Below are 17,441 nucleotides of genomic sequence, written 5' to 3'. Positions count from 1 at the left end.
CAAATGTAATTTCTGAGTTAAAAATGCAAACAAAAATCCTCAACACAAACAAAAAAGCAAACAAGAAAAAAAATATGTATGTTGCTTTGCATTTTTAAAAATCATGGTATAAAAGAATGTCTTGTCTGTAACAGATTACATGATGTATTATTGTTATTTTTTATTGTTATTATCTGATTCATATTTTAAATGTCTGTTGTTTGGAACTGTAATAAACCTTGATCCATCTATTAAAAGAAATCTTTTTAAAAAACTCCAATAAGATTTTTTTAAAAAAACAAACCTACAGTATTGGTGTCAAAGGAAATTAATTTCCTGGCTGGCTTGTGTTTTTCTCTGAGGCAGATATTGATGAGTGTGCAGAGGGGATCATTGAGTGTCACAACCATTCACGCTGTGTTAACCTCCCAGGGTGGTACCACTGTGAGTGCAGAAGCGGTTTCCATGACAATGGAAGCTATTCTCCTTCCGGGGAGTCCTGTGTTGGTAAGCAATGATCAGTAGAGCCTTTTTATTCCTTCCTTGTGCATGGTGTTCCCAAGTGACTGTCGGGTTCCTGAGCAGGGGCTGTGTCTCAGGCCAGAATGGGGGGCACCAAAAATGTCTGTCTGTCTGTCAGCATCCCCAGCCATGCAGGGTGCTGGACCTGGCAGCTCATGGTCCTGAGGGATTCCCACAGGAGGGAGATCCAGAGTGTGACCTACTGCACTGCTCCATTTGTCAGAGCAAGGGTCTGTGAAATCTGAAGTCAAAGTGGGCTGGCTGGGGAGCAAAATTGGCCACAAAAGGGGAAGAGGTGGTTTGCTTGTTTTCCATTTTTCAGCATCTTCATAATTTAATTTAGAGAGTTATGCAAATAACATCCAATTCTCTATGCACCCTATTTGCAGAATAAGGTCCCAAGAACATGAACAGAGAGGGATTTTTAATGGGTGCAGAAGAGTTTGTCAGTTGTTTCTACAGGAGGACAAAGAATGAGGCTCCATGAGGAGTTAATACTGGCTCCTGCAGTCTGTGTGCCCTCACTGGCTGTAGGACTCTGGGGCCCGCTGTAGCAACTAAGCAGCAGTAAAACCATGGTGAAAATGGTAATTCTGCCTTACCATTACCTTACAGTTTTTCCACCTTTTCAGTTATTTGCCTTATACATAATTTCTGTGTGGTATTTTATCAGGTGAGTTTAAAACTGTTTAGAAGGGATCCCATTTTAACTTGTAGAGAAACAGATCACCTGGCTCTTAGTGTTACGTCCTTTCTTTGGAATTTCAGTTACTTCATCTCTAGTCAGTTATATGAGTTTTCTTTAAAAGCTCTTCTCCTTCTTTTGTATTTTTTTAATGCTGTAAATATCATTTATCGTGTCCATAACTTCAAAGGGTGTTTTCTACAATTTAAAGTCTATAATTAAAATAACAATTTGTAACAAATATATATAAATTTACATGTAACAAATGTTCCCATCCTTTATGAATTCTGACTATTAGAAGTCCTTGGGATAAGGTAGTATCATAATTTAAAAATGCAAAGGAATGATAATGATTTTCAAAATAATATTTTATAGATCGTCCAGCTAAGTTAGCGTTTTACACATTGTCCTAAGCTGATGGGGAGCTCAGTAAAATCACAGCAGCGAACTTCTTCAGAGGGTGGCTGTTTAAAAATGACAGATTTTACAGCCTTTCATGATTCCATAGATAAAATAGATGAAAGTCATGTATTTCTAAATGAATTCTCAAATGTTAAGAGTTCTCCTCTGGTTTTTTTGAATGTTGTAAAATGTGTGATGAATGGAGCAATGTTGAAAATACCTTCTTTATGAGAAGTCAAAGCAACACAACATAACCCTCAAAAAACTCTGAGGCAACTGGGGGTAACAGGCATTTTTACCATTTCTGGTGCTTACTTGTACCACTCACATGGGGAGCCCCATCCCTCCTACCCCCTGTAACTGATTTGGGAAGCAGAAGATCAAGACCAAGCTGATGTCAGGAGAAGACAGACACATAGACAAGACTGTGGATGACCCCCAAGGTAGGCTCAGCTGCTGGAAACATCAGTATTGCTTGCACTGAATCACTGTTGAAGGGTTGGGCACTGCAAAAAAGAAGCCCCAGATGTTCTGTGTTCTGATGGAGACTGGAGGAATAAGATTTCATAAAAACACACTGCCCTCATTTTGACCTGCACAGCATGCTGGAAGTTTGTGAGGTGAGGTGCTCGTCTTGCCATATGCAAGTTGTAAACAGAATGTGAAATTAGTGGGTTTATTTTAATGAGATAGCTTCTCTGAACCATCTGCTGCAGGGTACCAGTGTGGAAGAGAAATAAACCAGTTTGCATCACCAATATAATGAAATAAAATAATTAAAATTATTTGGAAGATTATTCTAACCAATATGATAAATTTCAAACCATGATGTTTATTTTAAAATGCAACTAGGAACTGGGTAAAACAACAGAGAGAGAATACTGCACATTCTAGCTAATACATCACATTACAGAGCTTGTTTGCATGGTGGAGCGTTTCGAGTCAGAACCAGTATCTTTCACTCTGTTTCAGATAAAAGAGGGTTCATCTGCTTAGCAACAGTATTTTTCCTGGTATATTGTATACTGCATTTGTGTACATGAGGTGGGTATGAGCCATAGTTTTTCAGTGTGTTTTGAAACATTTCTTCTTCCTCCCTGAAGGACAAACTTGGAGAATAATAAATAGGCTAAAAACATAAGTAAAATAAGATTAAACACTTTCCTACAAAATAATAACAATAAATACTACTACTACTACTACTACTACTACTACTACTACTACTACTACTAATAATAATAATAATAATAATAATTATAAAGATCAGAAGACAGTGGGAGGGAGTACTAATCTTTGATAGATTGCCCAAAGCCCAGGCAGCCAGTTGCTTTTGTTGGATACATTTATGTATGTATTGTTTAACCCCTTTTCCCTCCTTTTTTATATAGGCATTATGGAGCTGAGTCATTGCACTATCTCTGCAGTGCTTGCAAAACATTAAGAAAAACAGCATCTATTGGGGAAGTGTGATACCTCAGTGCTTCTGAAAGCTTTATTCCCATTGACAAAGACAAACCAGTGAAGTTGTCACCTAGTGAGGGACAACAGTTGTGTAAATCAGCAGATGTGGCAGGGAAGGCCATAATATTGCGCCAGAGCTTGGATAATAAGGATGTGTGTCTTAGCCAACCCTCTTCAAGATTGGGAAAATTATTTTATTGCTCAAAATATCAACCAAAGACAGCTTTTATCAGGGATGTCAGCCTCATAGTGAGGGCGAGGCAGCTCAAATTAAGAGAATGTAATTAGATTTCCCACAGTAGTGTTTTTATAAGCCTCTGGTCTTTCACAATGTGTTATTAAGAATACTGCTTGCAGACAAAAGACAATTACTTTATGAAGTTGCTACCAAAGTTTGCTTGGCAATTAAAACCCATAGGCAACAGCTGCTGTGATGTTTGTTTGTTTTGGTTTTTAAAAAAATTTGTAATAGGAGCTTTGCTGCAGTCTGAGATAAACAATAATACTTGATAGAGAACAATGAGCTGTCATGTGATACAATACTTGTGACTGTCTACTGACTTTAAAAAATACCAAAAAACCCAGAGTAAATTATACCTTCCAGTCTCCATCTCTAAGTGAGGTGCTTCCAGTCTGTAGAGCACTGTTCAGACCCTGGAGTGCAGATTTACTGATTCTGTTTTTTCATGATGTGTTTCTTGGTCCATGCACTGGGACTTGCATGTGCAGAAGGAACAACAACCAAGGCAGCAATGCCTGCCAGGTTTTGGGTTTTGTTTTTTTCCTTTAAGAACTGCTACAGATTTTGTAGGGAAACTTAACATGGATCGTCCTCCACCAAATCTCCAAATCTTCACCATTTATTTCAGCCTGAAAGGTAGTGTAGTTAGACCTCACTGCAGGATTAGAGTTGCTGGCTTGGGGAAATGAGAGCTGGAAAAAGATATGACTCAAAAGCTCATGAAAGAAATACCTCCACAGGTATTATTAGTCCTCCACAAAGGTGGGGTGCAGCAGTGCTTGTGGGTCAGATCTGAATGGACTTCAAATCTGTTCCTGAAGCTTTCATAAATTCCATGGTATGCTGTAGTGGTGTCTCTTATCTAGATTAGAAAGTAAAAGCAAAGGAGACTAGATTTTGTTTATTTTCCCCCACTTTCTGTGTCACATAAAAGGAGGACCCATCCTTCAACAATCTTCCCATATGCCTGAGAATTACTTCCCTTTCTGTTGGTAGGGAAATGCTATGTAGGCAGAAGGGTTTGCATGCGGTACAGAGTATCCAAGACCAACTAGAACCTGCTATTTTATTTCTTCTATTCTGCTCATAGAGTTACTTAAAGTTCGCAGTATGAGTTGATGTTAGTGGATTTTATCCTGTAATATAAAGGTTATCTTGCTTTACATTTAGTAAATTCTAATTTTTGTATTCTGACAGAAATTTATGTTACACATCTTCAAGGTAATTGTGTTTAGTAATTTCTGTATTTTTAGAAAGCTTTAGTAAATTCTTTATTCATAATCTAAGTTACTATGCACTATTCTTTAATAGACTGTTATGTATCTGTGAGTAAAAGTGCTATCATAAAATATTTTCTAGCTGAAAGCTAATCTGTTTGGTGATTTTTTTTCAAATACAACTCCAAATAACTTAGATTTAGAAAGAAAGCAAAAATCATTAAGTGACAAGTTGCCTGTGAAAAATGATTTGTCAAAACAGTGTTTAGTTAACTTGTACATACATTGATTTGGGAGCCCAGCATACATTTTTCATGTTAACAATATGCTGTAATGGTTTAATGTACCATAGCAGTTAAAATTAGCACATTAGGAGGGTTCTTTTTTCTGCAACAGCTTATCATGATAATATAGAGCACCACACTGCATGGCTTACTTGCACACACATTTATTAAGGTGCTATGGAAGAGTCTTACAATTAAAATCTGAATAGCCTTGAAAACTAAGAAATTAAGTAGCTAGGGATTGATTTAAAATTTCAGTGAAACAAAGTTAATGAACTTGTGTTGATATGTACAGTCATGCTTGTCTTCTACCTGATTCAAATGCAGTGGCCGTGGGACCTCTCATAGTATCTGAGGCAAATTACTTCTCATTACAGCCAAAAAGGATGAAAAAGGAAATTGCATCTCAGGGGATTATTTGCTTCCATTTTGATTCTGTTTTTTTGCTGCCCACATTACTGAGCTGTCCATGTACTTTGAGAGTATATTGGAAATGAGCATATCTTGGGTGCTTTGTTTTCTTTTTTTTTTTCTTCCACAAAATGTGACTGATTGCTAAAATGCGTATGGTCAGGTACTTATGGCTGTGCATTTGTTTACAGAATCACTGACTGCAGGGTTTGAAGAGTGAAAAATCTTGATCAGTTGTGTGAGGGTCGGCGTGCCTTGGCAGCAATCTCTTTGCTGCTGGCTGTGTTGTTGATAGAAAACTGAGTAAAGCTTTGCAGTACAAGCAATTTTCTGCTCAATGTGGATGTTTCCACTACATCCTCACTTCTCCTGGAAAAGGAGCTGTCTGGAGAGGGGAAGGAAAGCTCTGCTGCTTTTGTTTGGATTATTTAGCAGTTTTTGCCACAGAGGATCTCAGTATAATGAATAAAATTGCAAAATCCTATTTCAGGTGTGAAAATCAGATTATTTCCATAGGTTGACAAGATCCATGCAGGAATTAATCCCTCCAAATGTAAAGACAGATATTTTATTGTTCTCCTTTATACATAGGGAGAATACAGAGTCTCCTTGCTATTTGCAATGTTCTTCTGTCTTGGTTTGAAAGACAGATGTTTGCTAAGGAAGGCAGGAGCCTCCCTTGAAATAGCAGATGTAAACCTCCTCCCTCCAAATTATTATAATTTTGAAATTAGGGGGTTCTCAGGCAAAGATATGGGAATAGGAATAACAGTTCTTTACTAGTATGTTTAAATATGAAAAACAAGCAAACAAACAAGCTACAACTTAATAGGAAAATTAAAATAAAATGCAGTAGTACAAAACCACTGACAGAGTCAGAATACAACCTGACACCCTGTCAGTCTGGGTGTTGGTAGCAGTCCCATTAAATGGTAGCTGCAGTCCTCCTGCACTGGCAGATGTGGTTCAGCTGAAGCAGTGGTCCTGTAGAAGGTGCAGTTTTTCTCTGAAGGTCCAGGGATGATGTGGAAAGGTCCAGTTTTCCTCTGGAATCCAGTGGAAAAAGGCAGACTGTGGTGTTCCAAATTCCACATTATATCCAGGTAGGAAAGGTTTGGCTCCTTCCCCTGGCTGGAGCATCTCCCAGTGGGATGATGTAATTTTATCAGTCATACAGTGGGACTCAGTGGCCCATTTATAGAAGATATCTCTCTGGAGGAAGGATAGATTGTGGAAAAAAAAAAGGACACTGCCCCACCTGGTTTTAACAGATGGCCCATTAACAGAAGGTATCTGCCCTGGAGTTAAGGATCACTGCCTCACCTGCTTTCAACAGATGGTGATAGAATACATACTTTTGGTTACATCTTGCATTGCAACCCAAGAGATCTTCAGAGTTGCTTGATTTATAAATTAATATTTTATCCCCTCCTACTTTGTGTTGTTATAATGGGAAATGAGATTTGTGTGCAGTTTTGCTTTGCCCGTCTTTAAATGTTCCAGTTTTGAACCTGCATCTTCTACAAACAGTTGTGGGAAAGCAAATGAAACCTGACAGGATATAGAGAATTGAGCTAAGCAAGGATTTGAATACTATCAAAATAAGCTAAATGCAAAAGTCTTGTCATAGTTTTCACATTCACTAAATTATTGTTTTGGACAACTGAACTAGGCTATTTTTTCAACACCTTAGTTGACACGTTGATTCCAATTAAAGAGAAATTTCACACTTAATACACGTATTTTCTTTCATGCTTTGCATAGTCATCTACATGCTGATCTCACACTGATATGGCCATTTGATCTTCATTAAAATAAAATACTTTCTGTACCTAACTCAGAGCTAATAGTGTGGGAACATTTGGCTGGGATTTTTTTTCTTCTCCACCCCTACAATCTGGTTTTAGGCTGAAGGAGTGACAAGGACAAAACATGTTATGCTTATAACTTTTTTCCCTCAAGTTACTGGGAACATTGTCTGTTTGTTCTGACTTTAGGAAATGCAGTCACTGATGACAGAAAAACTGCCAAAATTAGTTCTGTTTAAAGTTCAACTGAAAATGAGTGCAGTGTCCAAGCCTTTTATATCTGATAAATGACTAAAACTTTTAAATAATAAATGCCATAAAAGAATAATAAATTGTTATTTACATAAAGAACAAAAAGCTGCATATCAACATGGAATTTATGTTCATGTTTTCCTTGATTCTTTGTCAAGAATCTCCCATTTACGAGTTTGGGCTGCTCTTAATGGGAACATCCTTTTTATGTGTGCTAAATGGAGAACAGCAGCAGAGGTACATAAGTAGGGGGTTCTTCCCTTCTGCATACGCATAAGAGATTAAGTTGGCTTTGTGTGAACAGGTCTGTACTACTGAGAACATGAATCATGTTAGTTTCTATAATTGCTAACATCTGGCTTTCCATAAATCTGTTAAATTACATGGAAACAGAATTAGATTTCAGTGTCATAAGTAAAGCAATTAAATGCAACTCTGTAGGCAATATGGCTTTATATTCATCTGTGAAATCCTTTTAGTTTTGAACTGTGAAAGCTACCCTTCTAATCTGCACTGGTGTTTTACTACATCCTATAGAGATTATATTCAAGGAGCTCTTAATGTGGTAGGGAAGACAATATTGATGATGCTTGTTGAAACCACCAAAGGCAAAGTGAATGCTTCATTTATACCTTTGTTTTCAATAAAAAATACAAGTCAAAGTCTATTGAAAGGAAAATGGGATATCTTTAAGAATGTTTTAAGTTTTACAATGTCTATTTGGACATAATCCATTTGATACCAGTTCATTCATAGTTCTATTCATGTAATTTTTCATGCTTTTTACTTCCTGCAGTGCTCTGGCACTTAAACAATGAACTACAAGTTTTAATTTCTCTTTGTGCTGCACCTTTTTCACCACCAGTAGTGAATATTTCAAGTACTCAGTTATGGCCAAGTTGTACACTAGAGCAATAATGTTCTTTTCTGGCAATTAAAACTTTCAGGACAGCAAAATGCACCACTTTTAGGCAAGTCTGAGTGATGAGCAAGTGAGTCATGCTGTCGGTCCACTAGAAACATTTCTTGCAAAGGACTGGCCTACAGGTTAGCCCAGGAGTGAAGCCCTGTGAGGGCAGTGAAATTGCCTTCAACTTCTCTTTGGATCTATAAACACAACTAGGAACAGTCATTTTCTGGCAGCCCAAAGTTTTGACTCAGTTGTGCAGACTGATACTTGTGTTTAATCAAATCTGAGGGAATGGCCACATTTCCACTTATTCCTGAAGTATTTATGAATTGAAGTCAGGAATTGTGTTATACAGACCAGAGTGAATTTAGTGATTTTCTCTTGTCACCTGTTCTTTATGTCATTGCTAAATCATGCGGCATAGCTTTAAGACTTTCTTTTTTCATGTGTATATGAGGTGCCTCTGAGTTCTTTTTATTTCCTTTTTTTTTTTTTTTTCCAATTCACTTATACCTTCCAGCAATGGCAAAAGAATGCAACTGCCTGCTTTTAGTATGGGGAATGTTGCTTGTGCTAGGAAATTATGAAGAATAATGCACTTCTATTTTTATGTAAAACCCAGAAAAGAAAAAGTGGTCTAGTTAACAGAAAGTCACTCTGCTCGCTGGTTTCCAGTCACTGGGAATGAGTGTGCACCCTTATCTGAAGGTGTGAGTTTGTCACTGGTATATGGTTCCACTAAGGTACCTCAGACTCAGTATTTACAATTCAGCATGATGGAGATTGTTTAAGAATTCTTTGTGGAATCAAAATAAATGCTGAAGAATAACCTAAAAACTATCAGTGCTTAAAGTCTACCAAGTAAATATGGAAGATATTGAATGGAATGCACCCTCATCCACCAGCAAGGCAGAATAAGAAATAATTACTTAATGCAGAAATAAAACTTGCCCTGTGAAAATTGTGCCCAAAGCTTTTATAAATCTGGTGTTTTATAGATATCGATGAGTGTGCCTTAAAGATCCACACCTGTTGGAATGATTCAGCCTGTGTGAACCTGGCAGGAGGTTTTGACTGCCTTTGTCCATCTGGGCCATCTTGCACTGGAGACTGTCCCCATGAAGGTGGCTTCAAGCGGAATGGGCAGGTCTGGACCCTGAGAGAGGACAGATGCTCTGTTTGTTCCTGCAAGGTGAGATCCAGCTGGTCTGGGATTCAGGAGACTTTTAATTCTCTGGGCTCAGGTCAGAAACCCAATATTGTAGTGCTAGTGTTGTTGGCAAAAATATTAGCCTAAGCCCAAGGCACTTAGGCAACAGGTAAGCTGTGCTGTGGACACTGAGGCTGGGATGGGGATATTCCTCTGGGAAGGCATTTATTTCCTTAATTTGCACAACCACACACGTAACTGAATAATGGCTAACCCTGCTGGGCTTCTACTCTGTCACCCTGTGAGCCAGAGCATTTCAGAGCGTGCCTTGAAGACGGTCTTGCTTTACCCTTTAACACAATGTGCAGGTTCCTTACTTAAGAACTTACTTACTTACTTACTGACTTACTTACTGGAAGTGCTGAAAACATTTTAATTTCTCTTTCATATGAATGTGCATCTCTCAGCTCTGTAGTCAGCCCACTTCCTGTTGCCTGGGTTTCCCTTTGCTTGGAACACATTTGAATTAACTGGGTGAGAAGAAAGGTCTGAGCATGAGTCTGAGGTCAGAAGACCAAGCAGCAGGCACTTAATTTCCTCTAAGCGTAGAAGGTTGGAGGCCAGCTTTTTCCCAGGCTATATTGGCAGATCTCCCACTTGAGCAGTGCAGCTCTCTCTGCTTGTTTGGAGAAGCCAGGTCTGATATTAGTGGATGTACCTTAAAGAGTTAACATTTAGATCAGGGTGAAGTTTTTTTGTTGACTTGGGTTTTTTCCCCCCTGGAAATTAACTTTTTTTTTTTTTTTTTTTTTTTTTTTCATATGGTTACCAAGTTAGAAGAACATTTGGCTCTGCTTTCTTGATTTTCACTAGTTAATAGATGAATGCTCTCTTTGAAATCAGAAGAATTTTAGAAACACCCTAATCTGAGAAGTGGTTGGTCTTTTATGGTCACTTTGACTTGATTTGTTCACAGAATGGGTAAAGCTGTCCAAAGACACAGTAGAGCACTATAGGCCTATACATGAGTTCAAGTAAAATTAGGTTTTGGTCTCTGCAAGAAACTGAAGATGGAGCATGGCAATTGGCCTATCAGTCTCCATATCTCAATGCTTGGGAGCCAGAGAAGCATAAGGGGGTTTGAGGGGGAACAAAGGGAAAGAGGTGTTTTGAAGTTGCAAGAAGCTGAAAGCCTCATCCTTTCTGTTTTGCAGTGGTGTAGCAGAAGGGAAAATTAAGACTTCAGAGTGAATACAACCTAAAAAGTACACTGCTGGTTTGGGCTCAATAGGGTGTATGTTCTTGTTAGTTGCTGTATTTTTCCTTTAAGTATCCTCAAGCTCCCTAAAACTCTTCCTTTCAGAAGCTGACGTGTAAAACTTTGCTGAATATCAAGCTTTTCTGGTAATCTTGGGGAACCAGCAAGCTTATGAAAGGATTTCCAGTCAATAGAATAAGCAGTTTAATATATGTGAAGACATCTGGTCTGCCTTTGAACAATTATAAATATTAGTATTCACATTTTAGATTGCTTGCAATTTATTTGCCATTTCTGATTGCATATATTTCTTATATTAAATGTTCTTACTAGTATGTAAAAATACAGAGATGTTTAACTAGTACATAGTTTAAACTGTGCCTGACACTGTTGTTATGACTCTGTGTCTTCCTCACTTCACTTTTTCTCTCTGTGAATTAACATTTGCATTTTATTTCATTCCAGTAGCTGTTTCAAGAGCAAATTCTTGTCTATAGAACAGGGAAAACAGAAAGAGCTCCTTATATATCACATCTCAGGCAGAATGTAAAGTCTTCACTTAGTGTTTAATGAAATACATTTTTATACATCCTGATAGCTTCCAATACACCAGACTATTTCTCAAAACTCTCCCTTTCATGCAGTTGCATGTAGAACTGGCCTTGCTTGATCTTTTGCAGCCTTCTCAGTTTGCAGTGAGGAAAAGACCAGAATGTAACTAAACCATTCCTTGTATTACTTACTCAAGCTTTGCAATGATCCTACTTACTTGTTTTATCCGGGAGGCAAATCAGCATTTCAGTTTTGAAATAAAACTGACTTTTCTTTTGCTATATTTATTCTGGCAAAGGACAGGTAGATATATTTTATGCATTAGCTGAAACACATAGTTACCATTTTTTAAATATTTTAACTTACAGTTGAGTGCAAAGGAAATTAAACACATTAACCTTACTTAATGAACTTCAAAGATATTTATAAAGAAGAATACTATGGAATATAGAAAATTATATTGCTTCATTTATATAATGAAGCAAAGTGTCATGATTGAAGTGCAGGCTATTTCACTGGACCCAGTGTCTTCAAACCATTCTTGTTCATCTAAATGTACATAAAGTTTACAAAATCATAAATTCTCAGAACTATAAATTAACATTATTCCTTAAATATATTTGACATTTCTTGTTTAGGCATCTTTCTGAACTGTTGTGGATTTAATAGACCATTAGATTTAAAGCTGGTAAAATTTGGAGTGGGAAGCTATTGTGTTCTCATGAAAAAAACAAAGCCTGGCAGTGCAGTCTGGCTGTGTCTAGGCTTTCAAGTCTGTCTTCTGGTTTTGACAACTCTCCCTTCCCTGTACTAAAAAGGCCTGGGAGATTACATGCAGCGCTTGGAGTAGGGGGATCTGCCAACTGGTGTGTGTTCCTGAGGGTGAGAACCATTTTGTAGTTTAGTTTTGCAGGGTCTGATTTCTTCCTAAACTGGCTTTGGGGCTCTGCAAAAACTTGAACCACCCTTAACAGTGATTCTCTTGTGGGTCAGTTTTTCCTTTGATAAGAAAAATTTTATGTTCATAGCTCTGATGCTTTTGAAGAATGTTGAGCTGGTTCAGTGAGAAAGGTGGGAAGGAAGAGGTAGTAATAAGATGCTATATGTTATTACTGACCTAAAGAAAATAAGGTTTTCTATATGTATTTCTCAATTTGCTATTTATTTCTCAGGGCTGCTGCAGAGCTGCAAAGATGGACATGAGATAGTATAGCTTATGAGGCTTTGTGTCAATGCAGTATAGGCATAAAAATGTTTTTTAAAAGGTAAAGAGCTGTAGAGCTAATACACAAAACACAGATGCTTAGAGATGAAACAGAGTAGCAGTGTATTGTGATTACCAAAAGTTCCCTGGTAAAATCATCAGGTTTTTTCAGTGTTCTGAAATATGGAGAGTAAAGGCAAAGAAAAACATTCTCAGGGAAGCATAGAATTACCAGCAGTGTCACCAGCTGAAAGGGGAATTTTGAAAACTGATCTTGAAAGCTTAGAAACTGAATTGCATTTAAGCAGATGGGCTGTTGTTAGCCCTTATTAATCAGCACAGAAGAGGAGAGAGACTGCCATGGTCGAGGTTCCGTCCTAGCCTACGTGCCTGAAGCTGGTCATCCTGACAGAACTTCTGGGCTAAGCTGGCTTTTGATGTGCAGCTGGACCTGGCCAAACCCATGGCTAAGGAAATAGGTTACTGCCATTCTTCCTTGTGATTTACTCAGACTGCTGAGTAAGGACATAAAGTTTGTTTATCCCTCCTCCCACAGCTAAAGTGACAAGTACATATATTAATACTATATAGTGTTGGATCAAACTAAGATAATCCTTACTTTAGTTTGATACAACACTGAACAAAGTTTGTAGAGTAATATATGCATTTCAGTTGGCAAAAGTACTTTCTCATAATTTTGTGTTGTCTTCAGCTTTGCTTGCAAGACATAAGAAATAATGACAATTATTTTTACAATAGCAAGGAATATTCTAATCTATTCAAAACTATGATGAGATGCAGCAGTTACACTGAACTGATATGGCATTATGATTCCCTGATACTGATTTTTCATATGTTGCATTGTGGACAAGACTGGCTTTGCTTTAAAACAGGAACCAAATCCTGGTTCTTACATCAGATCATAAGCAGTCACCCCCCCATGATACAAGCTGAGCAACCTGGACTAGTGGAAGGTGTCTCTGCCCATGGCAGGGGGGGTTAGAACAAGATGAGCTTTAGTGTCCCTTCCAATCCAAACCATTCTGTGATCCTTTGCTGTGCTTATGGCTGTTTTGTCTGCCTGTTGAAAAGACATCCTGGGCTGTACTCGTTCTTATTAGAAATAAGTTTTTTTCAAGGATCAGAGGAAATAAATACTCTCATGTTGAAAGATGTTCCTATATTTGGTGTCAATGAAATTTTCTTCCTTCCATCAGATAGTAGACTCAGAACAAAGTTCCCATGAGGCTAGGAAAATCTTCAATGAAATGAATGGAGCTGCTTTAGGAATTGTATAGTTGTGATTCAAAGCAGAATATAGCTTTATCCGGGCCCTCTGTTGTACATGCACTGAATTATAATGAATGATGATAAGTTCTTTTATCTTTAAGCTGGTGTACTGTAGGTCCACATGTGGGACAGACACACAGGTCAGAATAAAGATCAATTAGTGCTACACTGATTGTGCTATATTTTGTTCTGATTAAGTTAAAGGGATCACTTTTATTCAGTTATTTTCTTTACAGTGGTACATTCAGTCAAATTAGTGCTAAATAAATATTATATGTATTAGAGTGGCAACTGCTTGAGGAGCTTGTTGGTGTAACCATTGAGATATGAAATTGCTTCACTGAATTTCACTGAGATGCCAACTGCTTTTAAATTCAGTTGTCTGGAGACAGGAAAACAGTGTTCTCAGATTCAGGCAAAATTGGATCCATGCATTGACAGAAACTAGGATAGTACTGGTATTTGTTGTGTTATCACAGGCGAGATCCAGTCCTTATTGGCAGGGAATATGAGTAATAAGAACTTAATATTTCCTGCTAAGCCAAAGATGTGCCCTTTGATGTATGCATCCTGTGACCTTACCTGGGTTGCTGTCTGGCAGTTTGTGGTTGATGTCAGGGGAATGTGTCCTCGCAGGACGGGAGGATTTTCTGCCGGAGAACAGCCTGTGACTGCAGGAACCCCAGTGCCGACCTCTTCTGCTGCCCGGAGTGTGACACTCGTGTCACCAGCCAGTGCCTCGACCAGACTGGGCACAAGCTCTACCGCAGCGGGGACAACTGGACCTACAGCTGCCAGCAGTGCCGTTGCCTGGTATGAGCAAAGCAGTTAGAATAGGAGTAATAACAACAATTATAACTTTTAGCAAAACAGACCTGGAGGCAGGCTCATGGCTCTTCATCTGCTTTTCAGTCTGGGGTGATGATAAATCACTTATAGAGCCCTAGAGAGCTGAAAGCTACACCATCAGTTTTTCGTCTTAGTGCTGAATAAGTAGGTCTATTGAGAAAAACTGAAAGCTTGACAAAAACTTGGAAACCTCAACACTATATTAATTTTAGCATTAGTCTAATTTTGAGAACTTTTATAAGGTTGTCTGGCCTTTTAATGACTTTTTTCAAACCTTTTACACATGTGATGGAGTTGGCTGGAGAAGCTTCAGTTTTTTAATTACATCTGGTGGCCTGTCTTGTCAAAAGGAAAAATAAATTTATTTATTTATTTATTTATTTATTTATTTGAATTCTGCAAATCTGGAAACATGGAGTTCCAATGCCAATGTATAAATTAGAAAAAAATAACCAAATAAAGAAGGATAAAGAAGACTGAAATTACTAGAAATACATACAAATTAACTAACACTTATTTTCTCATTAGACACTATGGATTATTCCCTTAAAGCTTTAGGTTTTCCATAGATGTACTAATTAGAGCATCAAAAAGTTCATTAAAATAATCAGTTTTCCATTTACAGCTGTCTGTATAACATAGTCTTTATATATGTTATTAATCAAGAGGTGTCTGAGCATCAGGAAGGAAATGACATTTACATTCAAAGCTAAGTTACTGTCATGAGGTAATTAGCCATAATGTACAAAGTATTGATGTTGTGGCTTGCAGTTTCTTGCCTAATTTTATGACTGGGATAACATCCAGAGCTGTAATACTGTGATACCCTAAATCAGTGTTGCATGTAAGGTTTTGTGCAGTGTGGGATGTTCTCAGCTTCTCAGATGAAGTGTTTGCAGAGCAGCATAGTGCAAGTTACTGAAGACCTTTCCAGGTTAAATTTAGACACACAAGAGATATACCCTGCAGAAGAGACCTGATGTTTTTGTCTTCGCAATGTCTCTATCTACTAAACTGTTAGAGGTATTTTTCAAATAATAAAATAAAAATATATAAATAATGGAATAAAATGAGTCAGTGGAACACAAATGGTATTGCTCTAACAATTCCTTTAGGAGCTGACAATAAAGTTGATATTGGTGGTTGCTACTTAGATTGATGTTCAGTGCTTCTCCAATGTACTAACCTACATCCATCTGCAGTGTTAATTTTCTATTTAAACGCTTGCTGTGATCCTGCAGAGATGTTTATGTGATCAGGAGTAGAAAGAGTGCATGAGTTTGCAAGGCAGTCACAGCAAAAATTATAGTTTGTAGAAAATATTAGTACCCAGTATTTAACCCTGCTTTCAAAAACCCCAAAGAACTCAAGTTCTCATGCTATAATGACAGTGTTGTTTAGTCAGGAATCAACCAAATTATAATCTGCTACATTTACGAAACTTTTGCTCAGAATTCAAACATGTATTTGTGTGGTCGACCAAATTGAGGGCCATTCAGTTTATTGCAGTTTTGGCAAAACAAAGCTTTTCCATTCAAAAGGATACGAAGTTTCTTGCTGGCTCATGATTGGCAAGTTCACTAAGTTGCTTCAATATTTGCTTCAATATTTATAGGAAGGAGAGGTGGATTGTTGGCCTCTTCAGTGCCCGACCCTGAGCTGCGAGTACACAGCCATCTCAGAAGGAGAGTGCTGTCCTCACTGTGTCAGTGACCCCTGTCTGGCTGACAGCATCACCTATGACATCAGGAAAACCTGTCCAGACGGCTATGGAATCACGAGGCTTAGTGGCGCTGTATGGACAATGGTGGGATCTCCTTGTACAACCTGCAAATGCAAGGTACGGTGAGCCAGGTGGAATGGTCATGGAATGTACCTGATAAAATCAGGGTCTTTTCTGCCCCTGGAGGCTCACATTAAGATTTTGGGGAAGTAAATGAGACCCGAGGCCCTACAGAAAATCCCTGCGTCTGGCAGAGTATAAGCAGAATAATTCTCTCCTTTTTGAGAATGTTGAACATAGATATGTTAATATCCTAGTGCAATTTTCAGACATTCTCTTGAAGTGCCCTCCAGGCATTCTCCGTACGAGTCAAGGGTAACATTTCAAAAATTACATGGTGTGGATATTCATGAAAATGTGTATTGCAGAGCTGGTAAGCTGGGGCAAAAACACTACTATAAGAGTTTCACCATCAAGTACACAAGTAAAAAGGCATTGCAGCTCTTAGATAAAGACACTCCCACAATAGTGATGGGAAGGGAATATCACAGTTTCTGTTCCCTCATCTCATCATGACGTATTTAATCCAATGGCTCTCATGCAGGAGTGCGGTCATTTCCTTTGCTTTGTGCAGTGATGACCCCACTGTGCTAATATCAGAATTATGAAAATGTTGTTTTGGCTTATATAAAATGTTCTTCTGTTCACTTTGGGAAAGAAAGCTATTGCCCCAGGACTTTAAATTATTGAAAGTAGCTTTTCTGCCATTCTTTTGAGGTTGGTTTTTTTTTTCTGTAGGTTTGTGATGGATTAAAAAAAAACGTAAAAACAATTGCTCATTTGGGTTTTTAGTAGTTGCTGTACTTCTTTTATTACATGAGATAGCTTTATAAATTACCATATCCTAGAAAATGATACTTAACAATGGATTAAATTCCAAAACTGTATGATGTTTGTGTTGCCTCCCCTCCACATCTACCATGAACCAAGAACTGAACTGTCTGCTAGTTTCAGACAAGCAGAAAGCTTCCCTCTGTGGATCACATCAGAATTCTCTTAATTAACTTTCTTGCGTGAAAAATCCAGTCATATGTTGCCATTGCTGTGCTGTATTTTATTATGGGGCCCACATCCAAGTTTTGAGTTCCTGTGGTAGTTCAGGCCAATTCAGTGCTCTTTGGCAAAGTTGGCCTCCTCAAAGAGCCATCATTGGGAGCAATGCTGACACCCTAGATGCTGGGGG

The 17,441-nt window shown here is 38.1% G+C and overlaps 1 protein-coding gene across 2 annotated transcripts in view; it reads left to right on the top strand.

Moving 5' to 3' along the window:
• Positions 1-17,441, top strand: part of NELL1 (neural EGFL like 1) — a 282,345-nt gene that overhangs the window by 262,891 nt on the left and 2,013 nt on the right. Inside the window, exons 16-19 of one of the 2 annotated variants that reach the window (XM_056493635.1) lie at positions 346-486; positions 9,171-9,364; positions 14,263-14,439; positions 16,091-16,315. In XM_056493635.1, the coding sequence (XP_056349610.1) occupies positions 346-486; positions 9,171-9,364; positions 14,263-14,439; positions 16,091-16,315 (737 nt within the window). The remainder of the gene's footprint in view (positions 1-345; positions 487-9,170; positions 9,365-14,262; positions 14,440-16,090; positions 16,316-17,441) is intronic. The other variant, XM_056493636.1, reaches the window with a different exon arrangement.

This window comes from Oenanthe melanoleuca, chromosome 5 (assembly GCF_029582105.1).
Source record: "Oenanthe melanoleuca isolate GR-GAL-2019-014 chromosome 5, OMel1.0, whole genome shotgun sequence".
NCBI lineage: Eukaryota > Metazoa > Chordata > Aves > Passeriformes > Muscicapidae > Oenanthe > Oenanthe melanoleuca.
This window is presented reverse-complemented; position numbering and strand designations above follow the sequence as displayed.